At 42.9% G+C, this 23,249-nt stretch overlaps 1 protein-coding gene across 1 annotated transcript in view; it reads right to left on the bottom strand.

Moving 5' to 3' along the window:
* Positions 1 to 6,822: 6,822 nt before the first annotated feature.
* Positions 6,823 to 23,249, bottom strand: part of poc1b (POC1 centriolar protein B) — a 42,272-nt gene continuing 25,845 nt past the window's right edge. The window contains exons 11-12 of the mRNA XM_056387780.1: positions 8,552 to 8,857; positions 6,823 to 7,637 (exon numbers count right to left, since the gene is read on the bottom strand). Coding sequence (XP_056243755.1) covers positions 7,479 to 7,637; positions 8,552 to 8,857 — 465 coding nt within the window. The 3' untranslated portion in view covers positions 6,823 to 7,478. The remainder of the gene's footprint in view (positions 7,638 to 8,551; positions 8,858 to 23,249) is intronic.

The raw sequence follows: 23,249 nt of genomic DNA, 5'->3' as shown, positions 1-23,249 counted from the left end.
GAGTCTGGAGCCAAACACATGACTGAACAGACACATGGAGGTCTGGCGAGAGAGGGAGGGAGGGAGGGAGGGACAGGAGAAAGCAAAGAAGAGACAGAGGGTCGGAGATGATCCAAGTGACACACTTACAGTCACTCACATGAGGAGAGAGTATCACGCTCTCGGGGTCTGTCAGGCCGTCTGTCAATCACACAGCTGAGGACTGAGCTCTGTTTGCTGAGTCCCAGATACGAGATTGGACCAAACAGTTTTAGGGGTCAGACTAGTTAATCATATCACGAGCCAGGGGAGGCATGTTGGTCTGTGCAGAAATCTGTATTGGCACAGTGCCTACATGTACCAGCATGCACTGTGTTTGAGATTATCAATGGCAACACAAGAGGTCAGAAATGTTGGATAAATGCGGGTGAAAAAAACAAGCAAAGTGGAAAAAGATGCATTTTCAGATTCACTTTCATTAGTGGTGATAAAGGAAAGAATGAAGAAGCCAAATTCTTCACGTAGTTCTTCTGCCATCCATTGACGTCAGATGAATACATCATGGTGGAAGTACAGTAAGCTACAGAAAACACTGGCTCATATTATAGACATGCCATCCTAATGACTAACACAGAGACACAACTTTAAAAATGGACAAAGTTTCCATTTATGGAAAAAAAAAAAAAAAGAGTAAATACTATTATGCTTCTAGTTTTACATCAGAGTTTGACGCACTATATCTGCAGTACTGGCAAAGCTGTTAATGAAGCAAATGAATGGATCAGTTTCAACTGACTCAGTCTACACGAGTCCAGTAAGCAGGATATTAAAGTAAAAATAATAATGAGTTCGACAGACTCTAAACTGAAGGACACTGTTCCTAACAAAGTGGATAATCAGTAAAGTGAAGGATTTAGGATATAAAGCAGCAGTGTGTGTGTTTGTGTGTGTTTGTGTGTTTGTGTGTGTCTGTGTGAAGAGTAAATAGGATATGCCAGTCAGAGCTGCCACCCACAACCCAGATGGCACTTCCATGGAAATCTGTGTTCCTCAGAATCCACTGGGGCTAACACACACACACACACACGCACACGCACACGCACACACACACACACACACACACAGAAACACACAGAAACACACAGTTTTTAGGGCAGCAGGTTGACGTTTTGAGTTTATCCAAAGTTGCTCGAGCTGCAGTTGCTCTAACGGCCACTAGAGGCTTCCTCCAAGAAAACTGGGATTTTATTGAAGTAACATTTTTCATCTTTAATTGAATGTTTTTAAATTATGAACAGGAATATTCTGGTAAAAATGTTAAAAACATGGATTGGGCCCTTGACAATCCTCTGTCTTCTGGCTCACACTGGAGGCCACGAGCAGGAGTCCCACTCACCAAACAGGTTGCGGTCAGCCCGGCAGGAAGGATGTGTGATCCACTAGAGTGACCTTCGACCCACATGGCCCCGGACCAATAACGCGCCAGGATGCCAGGAAGTCCACCTCTTCCTTATCTGAGGAACGGAGACAGGCTGTTCCCACGTTTTTGTTCCTTATTCCAGAGAAAAAGGAACCAGATAAAACAAGTGAAAACTGAGCCATGTCGGAAGCCCGGCGGCTTTTATGGGAAGGCAGTTGGAGAGATTTGTGGGTTTTTTTTAGTTTTGTTTTAGTTTTTTGGGAAGAAGTCAAAACAAATGGTGAGACGAGTCAAAATCCAAGTCGACCTGCGTTTCAATCTCTGACTGCTGATCACTAACGTTACTCGACACTGGAGCATTTTCCTTCCAAAGATGTGTTAATACTGTCTTTTATGTTACTAAGACCAAGTCTTTGAATGCATATACCTAATGAATATTCACAGAGTGCAGCTGTTCAAGTCCCAACAGGCTCTGATTTATTATTATTTTTTATTATTGCGGTATTCTGCAGGTCAAAACTTGAGAATTTAATGTTTTTTCTTTCTGGTATCGAGTCAAACCAAGTCATTAGGGACTCAAGTCTCAAGTAAATCATATCTCCAGTCGGTTTTTTTAAAAGTCTGGAGTCTTGAAGCTCAAATTGTTTAATCACTCACCCTTATGCTCTCCGCAGCTTTGTTAATGTCTGTAACAGTGATCAATTTGAGGCAAGTTTTGGCCTTTTTCCACTGGTACAGTGTCAAAGCTTCAAACATCATTATGTTTTGGGCTGTAAATAAAGTGTCCAGATGCACTTTCACGTTCTAATTCCACCAATTTTAGTCAGCACTGACATGTGCAGATTTACAGACACCTCAGTTTAATCCAGGCTAATTCTGAAAGTGAAAGTTTTTTTTGTGACACATCTTGTGTCAAACAACGGCCATTTTCAACCAAATGCAGCCAAGACATTCACACTGTGTCTCTTTAGACCTGCAAAAACACTAACTCACTGCTTCTTCTTCTCTTCTTTGGCTGATGCAAAGCAAGTGCAAACTGTTTGCTGACGGGGCAGCAAAAAGAACACACAGAAAACATGTCATGGTCAGGGGACATGTTATGTAAATATCTTTAACCAAAAGTATGCAAGAAGGAAAAAGTAGGAAAAGACGCCGACTGCTTAACACAGTTAATTCCTTTTTCCTGGGAAATGAGCGAAACTCTCCACTGTCGCCCTTTTGTGGATTATTAGACTTTAAGATGGTTCACGAACATTAGCTGGTTATACTGTATGTCGTGGACGTGAGACTATTTAGGGTCCAGCACACTGTGTGTCCAGGATACAGGAAGTCTGAGGAGAAACAAATAACATTTTATTGGCACCACAAAGGAAGGGGAAAAGGGTGAACCTGTTGTCAGAGGCCTTGTGTACATGCATCCCTCTGTTTCCTGCGAGTGAAAGAGAGGAACAGGAAGGCCGAAAGAGTGAGCGAGAGCGATAGAAAAATCAACTCGGGGATCAAATGACAACAAACAGATCACGCAGGAGCGGAGGTCCCTTTGAACCTTCCCCTGTGCGGAAGTCAGCTTTTTTTTCCTGTGCTCGCTCTTTCTTTCCCCTCACTTTTTTTTTTTTTTCATCCACTGCTCCCCCCTTTCCACCGGAGATAAGCTTTCAACACGCTAAGCCCTGTAAAAACAGGCCACGAGTGGTTAAGCTGAGACCAGTCTGCAAAGATGTCCCAGCATGCTATGCTGCATCAGAGTACTGCTGCTCAGGACTGCGTGTCCTCCGCTGGTCCTCACTGGGCTTTGTTGTTGCAGCAGTTACAGAGGTGGAGGTGGAGGGGGGGTTGTGGGTGGGTGGGTGGGGGGGTGAAGTGTAAAAAGTTGACTGATGAAGAGCTCGACACGATTCTTGCAAGTCCAGAAGATCACAAGTGGCTGTGATTGCTTGAGATTATTTAACAGTTTCTGTTAATAGTGAGTTTGGTATTTTAAATTCTGCAAAATGTCTTACTGTTGCAGGAACTATTTTGTCGCTGTAATTTCCCCATTAGGTGAAATCTTTCCCAAAAACTGTCGCGCATCATTTCTCGCTTTCCCAGAATGTTATTCCTCAGGTCTTGGAGCTCTTGAATGGAGCTATAGTCAGTGAAACTGGGCCTTAAGATGCATGTTTATTTATTTTCTAGGGTGCATTTTACCAGTAAATGTGAAGGCAGAATTTAATTGATTTGTGGTTAAGTGGTTGGATGCTGCAACGCAGGTTCAAAGAGGGAAAACGTCAGTCACACGTTTATACACTGTTTCCCTTCGCGCAGGTCATAAAATACTGTTTTAACCGTTACAAGTTGCACTGCAACGACGCGGCCTGTGCATTATATTCTCCTGGTGGAAAAAACAGGTAGATCAGCAGAGAGAACTTTAACTGCCAATCATGTAAAAATTAAAAACTTTTTCTTTTTGTGTGTGTGTTTGTTTTTTTGTTTTTTTATGAGCGAGGGAACGGAAGCAGGTTGTTAAACCCCCTCTGGCAAACAGGCGGCAATTTTTCCGGCTGAGGAAAAGTCAAACAGAGACATAAAAAACAAACAGTTGAACGGTGTGCAGGTTTCACTGTTTGCCCGTCCCCTTCTGCACCTATTTGAACAGGCGTCACTGTGTGTGTGTGTGTGTGTGTGTGAATAGGTGTGCACATTAGATAAACTACAATCAATTATTGTTCAGCCCTGTTAGAGACTCACTGTAACTCAATAGGCGTGGGTGCACAGTCCTCCTCTCCTCCTGCCTGTCCTCCTTCCCCTCTTCTTTCTCTTCTACACTCTCTCCTCCTTTGTCCCTGCTCTCCGTCTATCACCTCAGCCCCTGGAGGGGGTTAATGGGGGGGATTTCCCCCCAAAAAAAGATAATCCTCCTGTTTTTCAGAGATAGACGAGAAGCGGCAGAAAAAGAGAAGAGGAGGAAGAGGAGGAGGAGAAGAGGTCTGTCTAAAGATAACGTTTAAACTTCTGCCTGCGATTTCATTATGTGGGGTCAAATGTTTGTATATATAGAAACGTTGTGGCCTATTATTTTTAGCTTCTGAAAGCAGAGAGAAATATTGTGTAATACTGTGTAATTAAATTCTTTAAAATGTCATTTTTCATTCCTGTGAACACCACAAACAACTCCATGGATTGCTTCTCTGATAACTTAAGATGCATATACGCACAGGGGTTGTGACATTTTACATTTTACTTCTTTCTGGAACAAACATCAGCAGCAAAGACAGTTAACTGATATCTGATAGAAGGGTCAATATCAGCTTAAAAAAAATCAATATAACGCTAACCGAGATTTCCACAAATACGTCCATAACCAATCAACTGGAGGACAAACACATAAATACAAACACACACACACACACATACACACTTCAGCAGTAAACTGCAACCATGCGTTTGCCCGGTGGCAAATCAACAGAGCTCCTTCCTCAATATCAACAGGAAACCCCTCCTCCAGGAAGCTATTAACAGGTTATGGGATCATGTTCACAATGCACTAAAGAGACACACACACACACACTCGAGGGTTTACACCATGCTTGTGCCGTAAAACCAGCCCTGTGTGCACTTAATGAGATCGAATTGGAAGCGAAGGTGGAAATTGGTCGTTAACTGTTTGCATCCGACTCCTTCTCTCCCGCTCTTGTTCACTCGAGGTTTTGCAACTGGGTTTGTTTGTGCGAGTCTGTGTTTCCACTCACAGGGAAACAGTGACAAGAGTTGAGACCAAATCTTGAGATTTTTTTTGAGATTGAGATGAAACCGAATACAATCTTTACGCTTCAACGCACTTCAATCTCCGCTCAAAGATCCACTTACTTGCTTGCTCGGCAGCTCTTGATCATTATCGCGCCGTCTTCATCAGCAGTTGAAAGTTTGGAACTGTAGATCGTCAAACTTGTCATTCCTGTCAGCACTTTAAGATCTTCTCGACCGCGTTGGCTCAAAGGTTGATCTTCACAATTCATTCTTGACCCTGGAAACAGCAGCTGCCAAAACAATCGCAGTAAGTGGACCTTGAGTCAGTTCCAAGACATTTCACTTTATCGGTGACTGACATTTTTGTTTTCATATGGTTATTTCCTAGAAAGCATTAGTGGGGAAACAAAATCTATGTTATCCAAATTAGTGATTCTGAGGTAATTGTGACTGAAAATTTACACAAAACCAAAAAGTGACCCAGAAATGTAAAATAAATCACCAATAACTCCCTTTTTTACTGGCGATAAAAGTCCAATCTGGGTGGTCGGGTAGCTTGGGGGTTAAAGCACCAACCATCATTTCCTGTCGTCTCTGCACCGTCTGTTATAAAGGGATAAAAAAGGCCCCCAAAACGGCCCCAATCCATAACTTTTAAATCATATAAATCAGGACTAGATTTACACTCATAAGTCAAGATAAAGTAAAGACCAGTTCAGAGTGAGGATGTCACAAGTATAGGAAATAAAATGTAATCACGCAATGTAAAACAGGAACCTTGCAGAAAGTAGTGATTAGAGAAACAAGTGGATGTTGGTCTAAAATTACTGTTTGTTTTTTTCTTTTAAAATTCTAATGTTACATGAAGTTTCCACCAGTCCAACAGTTTTCTCTCCCTCTCTCAGCAGGCCGCATCACTTTAACTGGAAGAGAAGAGAAGATGCAGGAAGAGGAAAACCAGTAAAACCATGTGGGGGTGAAGGATGTGGTGGGGAGAGCAAACAGCAGCCAGCGGAGAGAGCTCCCCTCTTTGTGTGGCTTTTTTTCTTCTTTTTTACTGCTTCCTCCCGACCCGGCCGCATCGCTCACCACATCTCCACCACTGGAAAAACATAAACAGCTAAAGTCTCCACGCTGGGGGGGGGGGGGGGGGGGAGAGAGAGAGAGAGAGAGAGAGAGAGAGAGAGAGAGAGAGAGAGAGAGAGAGAGAGAGAGAGAGAGAGCCAAAACAGTCACTGGTGGAGACAAGAGGCACTGTGACACGTATCAAATGAACAGGCGTCACCAGACAACAACAAGTGAGAGTGTCATGGCCGCATGGAGGCCAGCGACCGCCAGGAAAATAAAAAAAAGTGACAGATGAGAAGTTGGGGATGATAGAAATTAAAATACTCAGGGGTGAATCGAAATGATGTAAAGATGTCACCAGTGTGACCAGTCCAAATTAATTTTTCTAAATAAGCATAAAGAATATGGAATAAAGGTCTGTATCAGCCATTCAATGAAATTCAGAAAACAAAAACAATTTTCTAAGGCCGATGAAAATGAAATGTTTGCAATTTCACGGCAGTCAAAACTTTTAAGAGTCCAGGTTCAGATTGGAGATGTTTTAGTCTTTGCAGACACTCTGTTAACATTAACATTCCTATCAAAATAAAAGCAGTTGTCTGATAGGGATACAGACAATACAAATAACATTAGAGCAATATAATATTTTTTATTCATATAAATTATATCTATATGAGGAGGTGTAATTGAGGCAATACTTAACACACAACCTGGTTTTAAAAACACATGGCATTATGCAGAGATGCAAACAGTACAACGAAAAAGTGATGCAGCAGAAGCAACCAACTCCTAAATTACGTGCTAATACACACGTGTAAACACACACACACACACACACACACACACACACACACAGAGGTCATACAGCAGACAAGCACCGTCTGTTTCCATAGCTGCAGCTGTCCGGATTGGATGTAACATCCATATCAACACACACACACACACACACACACACACACACACACACACACACACACAGAGAAATGGAATGAGAGCTTGGCTGTACAGCTGGATATTCCTAAGAGGTGAAGAAAGATAGAGAAAATATGTTGCTATTACACACACACACACACACACACACACACACACACACACACACACACACACACAGAAAGTTACATCAGCCCCCAGCCAAATCCTGATTAACCCACTGACCCCTGAGAAAGACCACCATGGTGGACATTCAGTATCATACACACATGTCCAGCAGTCTCGGTGAAGCAGTACTTTTCAGTCTGTGTTTGTGCTGCAGTCTCACAGGGGGGGGGGGGGGGGGGGGTCGTCCTCAAGTGAAACGGACAGGTGATCCATCCGTCCCCTCGCTCTCCGTCCTCCGCCTCCCTCTGGATGCTCGCATGTCCTTGAGAATCTTGGACTGGTGGAGAAGACACTCCTTCAGCTTGTCCTCAGTCAGGGTGAGACGCTCCTCCAACACTGAAACAGTCTGTGTGCGGAGTGAGGACACGGGGCGGGAGGGTATAATAATTATAAAGCTGTCATAGATTAATTACACAGGCAATAACATAAGAGCTAAAGAGAGACAAAAGAGGCCTTTTAGCTCTTGTGTCACGTCTCGTTGTTTTGTTAGGACGGCAGCACTTTGGCCTTGATGCAGAGAGAAGCGCAGCATGGCCACTTTCTCCCAAATATAACACACACAGCAAAAATCAGTTTCCTGGAGCTGCTTGGACCTGCATCGTTTTTCTGACTTTTTCATTTCTGTGCATCCATTTTATGCTACATAATGTTTTTACGTTTCACTGCATTGTTGAAAAAATACTGTGTGTAGACAAAATGCTGGCTCTATAAAGAAATAATTTGCGTTGTTCTCTCTCAATAACAAACACAGTGAAGCCATGTCAGTGTGCGGTTGGTCGGGTTTGATTTTCATCAAAAAAATAGCTGTTGAATGAATAAGACGAATAAATCATGAATCTATTCAAATTAAATTAAATGCAGAACTAATCCAGTTGCATGTGTAAATCATTAGCCTAATGTGTCTCTGCTCAGCTGCTGGTGACAGCTGTTTAAACAGGTGCGGAAGGGAACAGGTAAACCGTATAATCTACTTCTAGTGGCTTCTGTGCTTGTTTGTTTTTTCTTTTTTTTATTATCTTTGTTTGACTTGACCTTGAAAAGCGCTGCATGTTCAATAGAGGGGATTACTAACCTGCTTCCACTATGTGTCTCATTCAGAAAAATGTATCAGATTCCTATCTAGTGTTGTAAAGAGAGATCCATCTAAGCTGTTGTCCTGCTTCCCACACTTTCATATCAGTTTCCCAATTTTTACACTTGCACTTTGGGGATTTCACAACCTGCCAGTATCGGGAGTTTGGAGCTTTGCTAATAACTGACCTGCGTGAGAATATCCAGCTGTTGAACAATGTGTCCCAGCGTAGAGTCCAGACACGATGGATGACCGGAGAGAACTTCCAGTGGGTGCGTCTCCCCTCTCTCCTCTTCTTCTTCCTCTCTCCTTCCTCTTCCTCCCCCGCCAGCCTCCGTCTGGCTCCCAGCAGTCGAACCCGCCCTCCCGCCGCTTTTTCCCACCTTCAGTCCTTCCACTCTTGAACTGGCGGCATGGCGCGCCGGCAAGCCGTTGGAGTGGTGACTGTTGGCGGCGGACCGCGTGGGCGTCAAGTGCATCCGACCGTTTAAGAGCTGGAGATGAAAGCGAGAAAGCAAGATTGGCTTTTAGCTGATTTATTATTTGTGCCGGTGTTTTCTTCAACATAAGTGCTGGGCTCAGGTCCACCTCGTCAATTGCATTGTATCCAAAGTGAAACCCACATTAAATCAAATCAGCCTGGTGATAACCCCGACAGTTAATTGAGGACATGCCACCGAAGACAATGGGCTCTCAAAAAGTTCTCCTTTAATGATGACGTTCAGGAGCACCATTAAAGGCGCCTTTAAGTGTCTGGCCTGCTTCAACAACCTGCTGGGAACGACAGGAAATGGAAATGTACAGGAAGAGGGGACTAGAAATATTAAGTGTGCTCACTTCCTGCAGTTGAAACATCTGAAGCAGCCTTTAAATGTCTTAAAGGTCCCATATTTTACACTTTTCCTGTGTTTTATTTGAAGTGTTGATCCATTAGAAGATATATTTGTGGTTAACAACGGGTCAGTGAGCCAATCAAAAGAGAGGCCCAGAGACTCTCCTCTGATTGGCTGACTCTTTTCTGAGTGATCTAATAAAAATATAGAAGATTTCAGTTAAAAACACTCAGAGAAACCAAATCCTGCAAGGTTTGGATGGTGGGTTCAGGTGGGCGGGGCGCTGACTGCTTTGTTGTGACATCACAAAGTTACAGAAGTCCTGATGGCTGGTTTTAAGGCTCAGTTTCTGAATACAGGCTGTGTGCATTTCTCTGTGGACTGATTGTTCTGATACTTTCACAGTATTAATATAAAACCTAGACCTGATCTATAATCAAAGAAGAAATTGAAATCTACCTTTATATAATATGGGACCTTTAAAAAGTTGATTCTCTGGTGCTTTCGGTGCTGATGTTGGAGGCAACATCAGTGTTTCCAATGGGAATAACAACACTAACAACACACCATATAATAAACAAGCCCTAAACGTAGTCGGCTTCATCGCCATTTTTTCATCATTTTGAAATGAGAGCGGAAGATGCAGGAGTATTAATTAGACTGACAAACCTGCAGCACTGATACATAAAGCTAGGCCGGGTCAGCCAACATCCTCCCTGTCTCATTGTTCTGTCAGAGCAGGCCTTGAATCTGTTGTAACTTGGCAGACTGAAGGAGGAGGATGACTCACACTGCTGGATGACTGACTGAGCGACAGACTCTGTGACTGACTGACTGACTGACTGACTGACTGACTGACTGACTGACTAACTAACTTGTTGGCTAAAGACAAGTTCACAAGGTCATGTGCAAAGCAAAGGCAGGGGAAGCAACAGCCAAAGAGTAAAACAGAGAAGACTTCGTTTTTTCGTTTATTGACACAAAACGATGCTCCTTTTCATGAGTAAAAGAAAAACAGGTGGAAAAGGAGACTGAAAAAAGAAAGAAAAAACAGAGAGAACATTATGTTCACTTTCACCAGGGACACATTTCCCTCGTTCATCATTTATCCAGGCAGAGTCGACAGCATGACTTCACATTTAAAGAGTTTCACACATGCACAACAGTTGCTTTACAGCATAGGCAAAGTCTGCTAGCAGTGGCTGCTGAGAAGCTCTTTTAAAGTGTTGAAGTGCTTTTCTCAAGGACAGCTCTGGGGCTTCGGTATTCAGACTACCAACTTTTTAGTCACATGGCTTCCCCTTTGACTTTGACTTCAATGAGAATTTGAAACTCATATGACCAGAAAGTCACGTCAAAAGAAACTAATCTATTCATAAACTGAATTAAAGTATATTGATGAAGTGACTGTCAGATAAAAGTCAGCTATAGAAGGATTATATGTTTCCATCTAAGGTCTTCAGCTGACTCCCAGACACTTTTTGTCCTTTCACCATGAATACAGGAACACAGTCCAACGTGTCTTTGACTGCAGTGTTGCCTTCAGATTGCTTGATTTGCCAACCAACAGTCCAAAAACCAAAAATAATAATAAGTCCATTTAAAATGAAAAGCAACAAATCTTGACATTGGAGAAGCTGGGGCTGGTGAATGTTCAGCATTAATTTTTATGTAGAATGATTGAATGATTTCAGCACAAGCTCAAGCGGCCTTCCTTCCTATACACTCATACAGTCTCTGGAAAAACACAGCGAACGACGGCGCTTTGAACAACTGTTCTCAGATCGGCGTCTAGACTCCTGCTAATAATCTGCAGCAAGTGAAGCAAAGTCGGGCTTTGGGCCAAAATAACAGCAGTGTCTTGTGTGAAAGGTGGAAGTGCGTGAAGAGGAACAGAAGGGGGAAAATAAATGAGGGATTTGTCAGGAGGATGGAGGAGGAAGGAAGAGGAGGGTGAAGAGGAGGAGGAGGGTGTCACACATTCCTGGCCTAATGCATGGAGCAATCGATTCCAGCTCGCTTCCTGAGCACTGTCCTCACTTCAAAGGGAGGATGGAGGGAGGCAGGAGAGGAAGGAGGGATGTAGGGAGGAGTGTCGGGGAGAGGAGGGAGGGATGGTTACTCTTAACTCCTGAGTGGAGGTGAACAAAGCTGTCAGTGTGTGGATGGTGAGTCTCTCTTGATATCTATGCTGTTCCCCTCTCTCTTTATCCTTACCCCCCCCCCCTTCCTACTCCTCCATGGCCACATCTGGCCAACATCTGCTCAGCTCATTTACACTCAGCAGATCCAGACCTCCGTCCCCCTACACTAACCCATCCCCCACCTCTCGGCCAGGAGGTTTGGGTACAATCTAACATTTAACAGGCTGGATACCCCCGCTGGCCTGAGTGTCAATCAATCACACACACACACACACACACACACACACACACACACACACACACACACACACACACACACACACACACACACAAACACACTAAAACTCGAGAACAGAACAGAGAACTCGGCAATTAAAGAGGTAAATATTGGGAATCATGCAACAAATATATAAAAACAAGCTGGTAACTATTGAGACGATCAGGTGTATACAGCACTACTACTTACTTACTTGCCAGTAATGCAAAAATAAGTGTAATAGATTAATTATTACACTTCCAAAGTTAAAGCATAACATCTACGACAAGAACCTCACAACTACCGAGGGTCATTTCTGAGATAAAATCATCTTGGCTAAGCTCTGCGGTATGTCAGGGGTCACGGCTCGCTGTGTAACCTCCGTCAGTCAGTGGCAGGAATGCGGCGATGGCTCTCTGCCAGCCGGGGTTTTTCTGTCCGATGGGAGATGAGTGGGTGGTTGGGCCGGGGTGGCAGAGCGGAGCGGAGCAGAAACTACATCCACTGTGATAATAAGAGGCCGGTAGGAGTGACGTGACAGGGCCCCAGTGATGATAGCGAGGCAACAATGCCCACGTTGTCTCTTCGTGGACACTGGGGAACGGAGCACTGATGTGCATCGTTGTACTCCGCGGGACACAGATGCTCAGCACAGAGGGAGTGTTGCTGGCGTGAAAAGGAAGAAAAATGTGACATTCTTGATTCAGTGTAACGGGTATGTTTTTTGTGTGTGTTTTTCAGTGTCTAGCTCATAAAACTCACATATTACAAACCGTTTCCACATTCTGCAGCAGTTTTGTGTCTTTGTTTTAAACGCAGCTGATAAATCAGATGTAAAGTGAGAGAGGACGCTGACACTAATCGACCATTATTCACTGCTAATACAGTTGATAGCATGTTACCTGCGAAAAGATTTACCTAACGTAGCAACGTTATTATCAGAGGAGCGGCCCATGTTAAAATGTTAACAGTATCTGTGATGTTTACGATCAAAAGCGTCCTTGAGGGGAAGATCAAAAATAGTCTCCCCTCCATTTCTAAATCAAATCACAGATGTCTGATCAAAAACATGATTAGCATGAGCACCAGGATTAGTTACGCTCTCTCTTTTGGCAGGAAACCTCAGACGCTGTGACCCTTGCATGAAAAAAAAAAAAAAAGCTTTTTGATCTTAATTGAAAGGCCTCTCTGATGTTGCGCCTCCCCTCACGAGCTCCCTGCTCTACCTGAAGCCACATACTCGTCCAAAACTGCCTGATGTTTATTACTAAGCATGATCCTTCACAGCAAGTCCCACTCATTCTGTCAGATGTCGAGGTCATTTGAAGATGAGAATGATGTACATTTTACTTTTGAAATTAAGCTGGAGACCTTTCAGAAAATGCGGCGAATGCACACACACAGTGACTTTATGACACTCCAACTGAAAGTCTAAAATCTAAATTGTAAATGTAACCCAGCAGGGCGACTCATAAGGTGGTCCGTCACGTTGATCAGAGCGTCCTGTCCACCGGAGAGGACACAGATGGGCTCGCCAGCCTCGTGATGATTTAGCATTCACACTGAGCTGCCTGCCCTCATGACGCCAGGCGCTGGCTGTGTTTACATGTTTGACCGCAGTGCAACTAATGTTATAAGGGCTGCTTTAAGACAAGAGCGTGACTGTGCAATGTACTCGAATGAAAGCGACAAGAGCTGTTCAAGGATGAAAAATCAGGGCCAAATCTTCACAATGGTTACCGCCGCAGTAACTTTCAGGTGTTTTGTTGATGTTGCTTTATTATCATTGGCAGGAAACGCTCGGGGGAGGGGGGGGGGGGGGGCAGTCGTGCTAAACCGCAAAACAGGAAGCACCTTGACGAGGATAAAGGTCGAGCAATGAGGCATTAAAGGTGTAGATTAGGGTCAAGTGATACTAGATGTAGACAAGGCATAGTCACTCTCCATGGGCTAGTAAGAAGTTTTCTGAGAATGCAACCATCAGTGGTTCTGAGCAGCATACAGACAAATATAATATAACAAATATAAACTGGACATCATTACCATAAACCCCTAAATACAGAGCCAGTATAAGCAGTGCGATGGTCGGCTGAGCCATCAGGACAACAGGGACTGATCTGTGTTTTGATTGGTCTTTATTAAAGGACTAACAGTGGCTCACCTGGTAGAAGTGCGTACCACCACGGCTTAGTCCAAACTGCTGGTTCGAGTCTGAGCTGTGGCCTTTTCCTGCATGTCATTGGTTGGCTTCAATAATTCCATGACTGGTTGGTAAAGTGCTTTAAATTTCCCTTTTCGATACTGTATATGTTCAGAAAAAATCATATATTATTTCAGTATTCTGGTCTTTATAGAATATCTGTGCTACACAAACTCACACAGGCAGAAATACACACACACACACACACATGCACACACACACAGTCCCATTAATAATATTTTCAGCAGAGTGGCGTGAGTGCCTCAAACAATCAGCCAATCAAAGGGGTCTGCGGGTGGTTCACTTTGTCGCTCGCTGTGGCGCGCACAGGAAACGGACTATTAGCAACTGTCAAGCCCCATCTGTTGAGAGTGTGGTAAATAAACCGCTGCTTTACTTCCTCCTGTGCCTTTTATCCAGCGTGTCACGATTACACAGCAGCATGGCTTTTTGTCTGGGAGCTTGTGAGAGGCTGAAAATTAAAAAAATCATCTTGCATGTGTGAGTGGATCAGTGAACGCAAATTGAATTTTAAAAAAGCCCAAAAATAATAATAATAAAGAAGAAACGTGCGTTATCAATCAGCTTGTTGGTGAGTGCGTGTGAGCGCTGTTTTTAAATCAAAAATCTGATATTGGCAACTTATTTACCTCTGACATGATGGATGTGATTCATTTTGAAATTTCATTAAAGAAAAAAAAGAAATGATTTTAAACAATGCCTCTAGTGTTCACCTTTCACGTCAGCGTTCCACTCCTTTCCTGGATTAGACGGTTGGTGTGGTACTGAAATTGGTCCTGTGATGGGAGGGGAGCGTTTGCTGGTCACAGGATGCCATGTAATGCCATTAATAAAGCGGGCTCCATGGAGGGAGGAAATCCTTGTTAAAAATCAAAGCAGGCATTAGCCCTGACCCTCCGCCCCGGTTTCACTTTCCTATTTCTGTAGACCGACACACACTTGCACACGCAAGCAAATGGTTGCCCTCTGGACACTGACACACACATGCATGTCACGCAGCATGTACACACACGGTACTAGTGACTGTAATCTGTACCAACAGAAGGACACACACACACACACACACACACACACACACACACACACACACACACACACACACACACAGACACACACAGACACACACACACAAACAATTATCCACTCAACAACTACCACCACAAACACACACAGCTGGAGTCACTCTCCAGAATTCTTCCCCTGATTATTAACAGCAGTCAAAGCCCCACCCTCCTCAGCACCCAGTCACACAGAGGCGACCCTCTTGAACTCGCTGAACCTCTAAAGGCGAAGTTTGTGTTGCATGCTGAAGTGACCCAAATGAGATTTTTTTTCTTCTTTTGTTTTTTTGCCTCTAAGTGGCTAAAATCAGATTTCTGCTCTGTGTGTGAGATAACACACTCTTACGGAGGCGGACTGTTTTAGGTTGTCCGTCCCATTCTCGTGGACACGATATCTCAGTAACACCTTGCGGGAACTTGGACTTTGGACTGATTAGATTTTTCAGATGGTCAAAGGTCAAAGGTCAAGGTCACAGTGACCTCAGAATACACTTATTAGCCATTACTCAAGACTTCTCGCAGCAATTAAGACAAAATTTCACACCAGTGTCAGTTAATGTCACTGAACCATTATATATTTGCTGTTATTTAAACATCTTGACACAAACTTCTTGACCTTGTAACTTCTTTTCTTTAACCCTCACCCCAACCCAGAACACAGTGCGTACATAACGCAATAGAGTGAGTAACAGTAGAGTTATCACTGATCACGGTGTGTATCTCCATTCATAATAAAGACTTTGATACGTCATTGTAGAAGTAGACCTGCTCAAAACATGACAACTGATGTTTCATTAACATTATTTTGTATAAAGTATAATTAGTCAGTTACATTTGCTTAAATTAAAAGGGAGCCCATCTTTTTTCCACCAACTACCTTTCCCATATTGTATATATCGTCTACTTTTTCCAGCCACTTGTTCACCTTGGAAAGTTCCAGGTTTTTCCAGCCTTTTGTTATTTGTTTAAGAGCTGTAATTCTCAAAATCCAAAACAGGTATAATTGTTCCTTTTGCAGGTTTGTGGGACGTGTTACTAAAGGAATATTTGTTTTTTCTAGATACCTCTCTTTTACTGCATGTCTGTCCTATTGTGTAAAATATCTGACCAGTATTTGTTGTAATGGTGATAGTAGCAGCGGTAGGATTAGTATCCTATGTCAAATCAAATTCAACAGTCTACAAAAAGTAACCTCCTTCCTGTGCGGTAATGAGCAGAAACACACACAATACCTTATTCCCCTCCAGCCCTGACCTTTAACCTTTAACAGGAAGTCAGGTGGCGGCTAGAACTGGCAACCGATCTGAAGCCTCTGTTTTCTGTCGGCATTGCCAAGACACCACATCACAGGATTCATTTTCCATTCATCTCTGTCACACCTAATGTCATGTACCCAGGTGCAGTCTCCACACCTGCACCGTGGCATTGTGTCTCTTCAAACAAAACACACACACACACACACACACACACACACACACACACACACACACAGTTAAGGATGTTCACACCCACACATGAACACACTGCAAGCTGACACGCCAAAACATATGCACACTGGGAAAACAGGCGAGCACACAAAGCACGGGAACACACACACACACACACACACACACACACACACACACACACACACACACACACACACACACACACACACAGATACATGTAGCTATAATTTAGCTGGAACCACTGATGTGATCTAACAGGATCTTTGTCAGACGTGCAGCAATGTTAATGTTTTTTAAAAAGCTGGAGCTGAAAGACGAGCAGGAAGGTGGTGGGGTGGGCTGGCGGTGGGTGGGTGGGTGGGGGGTTCATATGGCTTTGAGGAAGTGGATACATCCTCTTTATTTCTTACCCTTCCTTCTTCTCTCCACTCTATCTGTCTCTCTCTCTCTGACATCCACACAGCAGCCACCCACACACTCAGACGAAAATATCCTCCTCGGCGGCGGATTGCCATTAAATACAGTGTGTTTTCTGACCGCATCACACACACATGAATGGGGACAGTAAACACCTCGACCGTGGCCAATAAAAAAAAAAACAAAAACAGCGCCGTCCTGCCTTGGTTCGATGGCAGCTGAGCCGGATATCTCTGGTTTTGGTGTACACACACACACACACACACACACACACACACACACACAAGCAATTCTAAACAATACGAACAAACATTAAAATGTGCACAATGGATAACCTTAAAAAAGAAAAAAAAAATACACACAAAAATACACATTATTGCACAAGCTGGAACTTGCAACCACACACATAGTGCATTTTCTCTCCTAGGATAAAACTGTTGCACTCACTGTAGCATGCAAACATGCACATAGCGATACACTAATAAGTACACAAGCACGCAACTGCAAAAAACAAACACACACACACACACCCACACACACACACACACACACACACACACATACACACACATACACACACATGCACACAGACAGACAGACAGATCAAACCATGAGTACTGTGTGCACACATTCTACATATCATGAAAGACATTCCATGTACAAGCCAATGCAAACACAATAAGTCCTTCATAAACACAAATCTCTATTGAATGAATGCAGAATGTGCCGCAGCCATCTATTCACAACAAGTACTTCTCACTCTGAGGCTTTTACGTAACAAGGGTGCCCGTTGGCTCCCGCTATTGCACCAGAGTGTCAGCATTTATTAGATCATTTATGCATAAATGCCACTGGATGGAAGGTGTGGATTCAGTCCCGATGGCAGACAAGACGTATTCCTGAAAATGTGTGAATATGGGCAGATGGAGACGGATAAGATTGATTGGATCACAGATGAAGTGAGACTGAGAAAGGAAGACAGAGCTTTGTGTTATAAAGGATGGAGAATTATGTATAACTTGTATTTCAAAACATGTGTATCTATATTTTCAATTAAGATTAAATTAATTATGTTGACATTTGGTTTTAAAAATGCACGCCCTGCACAACGCCACGGCAATCAGTCTGTCTATATCGATGTAACTACTGTATATAAAGATGGACGAAATCGCAGCTCCTAAATAGTGAAGCCAAAACATCTCAATCACCCCCTGGTGGCTGGCTGCAGTATAGGTCATAAATCCATCAATGTTTTAGGTGGTTTTTATGAAGTGATTGTTTTTCTGATGAGTTCGGTTTTTAATCAGTTATTTGACGCTCTAAAAATCGCAATTGTAACATCATGATTGAAATCTCTGATTGATTCCCGATCGGGTCTGGTGGGTGTATGGGCGGGACCTTGATACCGTGGCTCCACTTCTTGACCCTCACTACTGCTCAGGCTCCAAATTACGCCACCAGTGCAAGATGGCAGCGCCCATATCCTATCATATTTTGGTCAAGTCAATGGTCTATATAAACACTAGAACACTTCTGCAGTGAATACCATTAAAAGTGCAATGGGTGATATTTTAATCCATGGGAATGATGACAAAGAGTCCACAGCCCCACTGGCAACTCTGTGAGGCCCTATGTTTGTTTGATGCAATGCTAATGTCTGTGTGCTAATATGCTCCCAATGCCAATGTTTAGCAGATATAATGATTACCACGTTGACTACTGTGCTAGCATGCTATGTTTGTTAATTAGGACTAAATATGTTAAAGGTTGACCAACGCTGCCATCCTTAGAGCCACAGCGCTACAGTCACATGGCTAAAATTTTAATTCCAAGCACTTAAGTGAATGATTAATGATATATAAACATGGCCTACTGCACTCAAAGAAAAATACACTCGACTTCTTCAGGGTGTGTTGTCACAAATACATATATTGTATTAGCTGGGGTTATATATGTGCTGCTGATCAATAAGTTTGGAGATTGCAGGATTGAAGTGTAATCGCTCTCCACTTTTTTCTATTGGTGGTCTATCTGGATATAAGATACTGGGCCCATGAAGTGAGAGATGCAGACAGAGACAGAAACAGAAATGATCTGAGGGAGAAAGTCTGAGAGGATGGAGGAATAAAGCAAGTCAAAGAGAAAGAGGAGGAACGCTGTATATTAGTATGAAGATGAACTCGGCACTCTGACCCACTTCTGAGGGATGAATGAGTGAGCGTCTGTCGCCGAATCCCACCAAGAATGAAGATGACTCATAGGCCGGCACCGCTTAGCTCTCAGAGAGAAGGAGGCAATAAAGAGACAGGGAGTGTTGCACCATCACCCTTCCAATCAATCTTATCGCTCGTACCCAAGAGTGAGATATTCATAATTTTATTAGAGGAAATGATGAATGTGCGGAGCGGTGGGAACCTAAGAATAATCAGGAAACACAAATAAGCCAAGAATGCTCCTAATAATGAGTAAGAAATGCATTGTAACTGAGACTGCGCCTCTATCTCTACAACACCACAATCTCAATCATTAACTAAACGCCTACCAGTGTGAACCAAAAGTGCCTGGACCAGATCCAGAGCCACGTCTCCCTCAGGAGCTGCTGGAGACCAAAACAGAGCCGTGAATACTGGACTGACATTCATTCATTCATTCATTCATTTATTCATTGGTAAGGTGGCCACAAACATGACTCCAAATGAACGCTAACATTTCTCTGTAAATACGCTGCTCTTTGCCAACACATCCACTTTAAAAAGGGATATCATTTGTTAATTGTGTTCCTAATGAGTTTACAGGAAACCGTGCTTTCAAATCCCCAAGAAGTCACCTGCCAAATTATTAAACGGTATATATTTTAACATCTATCACAATCTTTAAAGATCCTGAAAACAGCCTATAGGACTAATCAATATTTTAAGCATTGAAAAAAACCTGCTGTACCAATGTATAGTTGTAAAGACGAGACGATCCCAGTTTTACTAGTGAATAAGAAACTCCAGTGAGAAACAAAAGGCTTTGCTTATATACGATTCCTTCACATTTCTAGTCACTAGTTCAGTGTTTCAGGTGGTGTCCAAAGGAGCTGCGGGGAGTTGCAAATGATTATTATGAAATCAAAAATATCACAAATACCAAAACTGTTGTAATTAAGATGTGAGATAATGTTTCAGAACTTGTAAATAATGTATTAATGTGAGATATGTAGGTGTTTTCAGTCCTGTGTAGCTTAATGGGTAGAACACAGCACTTACTCTGACAGGGTTACAGGTCCCCACTCTTGCTAAAAATGGATACGGTAATGACAATAGAGCGCTTTGGATGAAAGCATCCCTGCATAAAAAAAGGTTGCCCAGTGTTTGTCAAATATGGTAAAGTACTTGCAGCGTTGGTGTGGAAACAGGCTTTGTTGGCCCGTATGAAGTGGATTGTTTTGGGACCACGAGACAGCAACAGCTCTTCCAACCCTCTCTTCATATCTAGCTTTTGGTCTGAAGACGCCTTCAATGAATCCCCCTCCTCTCTATGAGGAATGAATCACACTGGAGCACAAGTCGTGATCTGGACCAGTGCCAGCTGAAAAGCACTCATTATCACCAGTTGTCTGGCTTAAAAACAACAGACTAATGTTCACTATGAATAGACTACAAACCCTCTATTAGGTTGATTCAAGTCGCAATCTAAAGGAAAGTTTTGCTTGAGAGTTTCACAACGGCTGCAAATGTCCAAAGAGGAACTTATTAACAACTGTTAATAAAACTATTGTAACCATCTGCAGCACAGAGAGTAACTGCAATAAGATCAGAGCTGACAGACCACACAGTGAATCTGTAATCAGATCACAGTTACAGTCACCCAGGTGTAAATGCAATTAGTCCAGCTCGCTCGCCTTCGTGAAAAAGTGTCTGAGTGTGTGATCTGGTGTCCCTGTGCCGTGTTTGAAAAGGACACTCCACCTGCTTATATAATGACATCATGTCAAAGATGAGTCATCGTGATGGGACACAGGGTTGAGTTTCCTGCAGCTCCCATGAAAATTCCCAGTGTTGTCATGTTAGGGATGGAAGGGAAAACACACAGATACAAGGACAAAGCAACACACTCAGACTCACGACACAAGTCAGATGAGACGTGATGCATGTTCCTAACAAAGACTGACCGTGTTTATGGTGAAAGGAAAGCTACATGACAGTGTGGGCCTTTCTGGCAAAACTTCAACTACTTCGTCTACGTCAAAGTCTTAAAGAAAAAACAGAGATGAAGATTTCCAATCTTTACAATGCAGGGATCAAAATATATTTGAAAAAAGGAAATACATTCATCACATTTAGGCCTCAAGCAAACACAGGCTGCTTTATGGTCAGTAACAACGCGCTCAGAGAGGCTTCAAACAAGTTCATGGTTCAATCATATGTGAACCACTTTTTTTGGAAATAGCAACAAAGATAAAAAAAAAAAAAAAAGCTGCATGTGGACTGTAATCTTTGCAACCACACGACTGCAATAACCACAAAAGGTCAAACTACAAAGTGGATTTGCAAAATGCAGTTTGTTTGATAATTTTATTTTCAACTTTCACTCAAAGTGCTGAAAATCATTCCCCTTTTCAAGAGCAGTTGAGGACTTCAGTGCGATCTCGACAGTGATTACAACAGAATCATATAAACGGTGTGTTTGCGTCTATGTGTGTTTTGTTATAGAACAGGTCGTCCGTGTAACAGTGCGGTTAGCCAGGCAGGCTGTGGCGGAAATAAACAAGCGTGTGTGGCAGCGTGGCTATAATGCATGAGAGCAGGAAGCTATTAACATGGCATTACCAGACCAACAAGGGGCAGGAAATTAAATTTGGCTGCCTCTGAGAAGGTTGTGTCCCAGTCCTCCCTCATGGTGGGTAATTGATTATTATGGCTTTCCACAGCTCCTGTGCTCCCTATATATTTTCCGCTTTAACACTTCATGTTTCCTGTATTTTTTTTTTTTTTTTTTTAAGGAGGGACAATCTCATCGTTCAGCTTTGAGCAGGGGCCAGGTTTGTGCTTTCTCTATTTATGGAAAAAATTTAACTTATTTTAAGGGTTTTAGTGCACTAAACTAAAGAGAACAAGCACTTGGCAAATAAGAGACGAGTGGGACAAGTGGAAGTTATGTTGTTTAGAAAAGACAGATTTTAATATTGTTACTGAGGCTACTGAAGCGTAACCCATATCAAAATGTCTGACCTAATATGTAACAGAAGAATACAATTCAATGCATTTAAAATCAGTTTTATTAGTTTAGATTTTGAATGTTTTAAACCACCACTTATATACATCACGATTGCATTGCTCACAATTAACGGTAAAATATTAGTATACGAGACGAAAAGGTAAAAAAAACTATGTAGAAGTATCTCTGCAAAAGTCAGACATACTTTCTTACAGCACTTCTCCCTAAGTGAATATCACCTGACACACACCTTGTTGATCATTAACGCCAAACACCCCTGAGGTCCTGTTGCGACTTTCTTCACACCGAGATAAGAGGACAAAGCAAACTCACCTGGATTATGACGACGACAACGAAAGGGGCACCGAAAGTTTACACTAAACAAGGTGTTGATTGTAGGAAAGATTAAATGTACCGAGTCAAGGTTATTACGAGATGTAAGCAGTGGGTCAGGTGTGGTTTTGCCAGGCCTTACGAAATAGAAAAAAACTCTACCTCCATCCATCGCCAGTTTTTACTTTGATCTGTCATTCAGACAATAGCTGTGCCTTCACTACAGGTTGGTTAGAGCCTCATCGTCAACAGAGAGAGAGAGAGATGGATGAAGAGAATAAAACAACGAGAGAGAGAGAGAGAGAGCAAAATAAGCACACCATTAAACAACAGTACGGTTGAGGTGACAGGAGCATGTTTTCCTGACGAGGCTGTAATTCACTCTGAAAACACCCACATAGCAAATACACTCAGTCTGAAGAGAACATGTGCTTTGGAGGCCCTAACTTCCAGATGCACACACACACACACACACACACACACACACACACACACACACACACACACACACACACACACACACACACACACACATTCACACCTGGGACATCAGTGCACACAGAGATGTGATCACGCCCATGCAAATACACCCACCCACACACACGCATTTCCAGCCCTTGTCCTGATGTCGTTAATTGTGTTTACTCTAAGCTACACAGCCACTGTTTAATGTGTTTAACCTAAGCCTGTTTTTTTTTTTTATTTGCATACCTCCCCTCACCTGTTACACTGGGCTGTTGCCATGGTCTAGATGAATTGCCTCTGGCTTCTTTATTTCAGAGGCTGGACTCCTGTTTAGCCTCTGGTAGTCTGGATGCTCTGCCAGTTTGTTGGTTGTTAATTTAGTTCCAGGCAGCCACCTTTTTCCCAGAATTATAACCCATATCCTCCTGCATTACGGCCCAGACATGCCAGACTGACCTCAGAGCCTGCAAAGACTGACGAATCAAGCTCTTTTTGTTACATCCATT

The sequence above is a fragment of the Seriola aureovittata genome, chromosome 10 (genome assembly GCF_021018895.1).
Source record: "Seriola aureovittata isolate HTS-2021-v1 ecotype China chromosome 10, ASM2101889v1, whole genome shotgun sequence".
In the NCBI taxonomy this organism is placed as follows: Eukaryota; Metazoa; Chordata; class Actinopteri; order Carangiformes; family Carangidae; genus Seriola; species Seriola aureovittata.
This window is presented reverse-complemented; position numbering and strand designations above follow the sequence as displayed.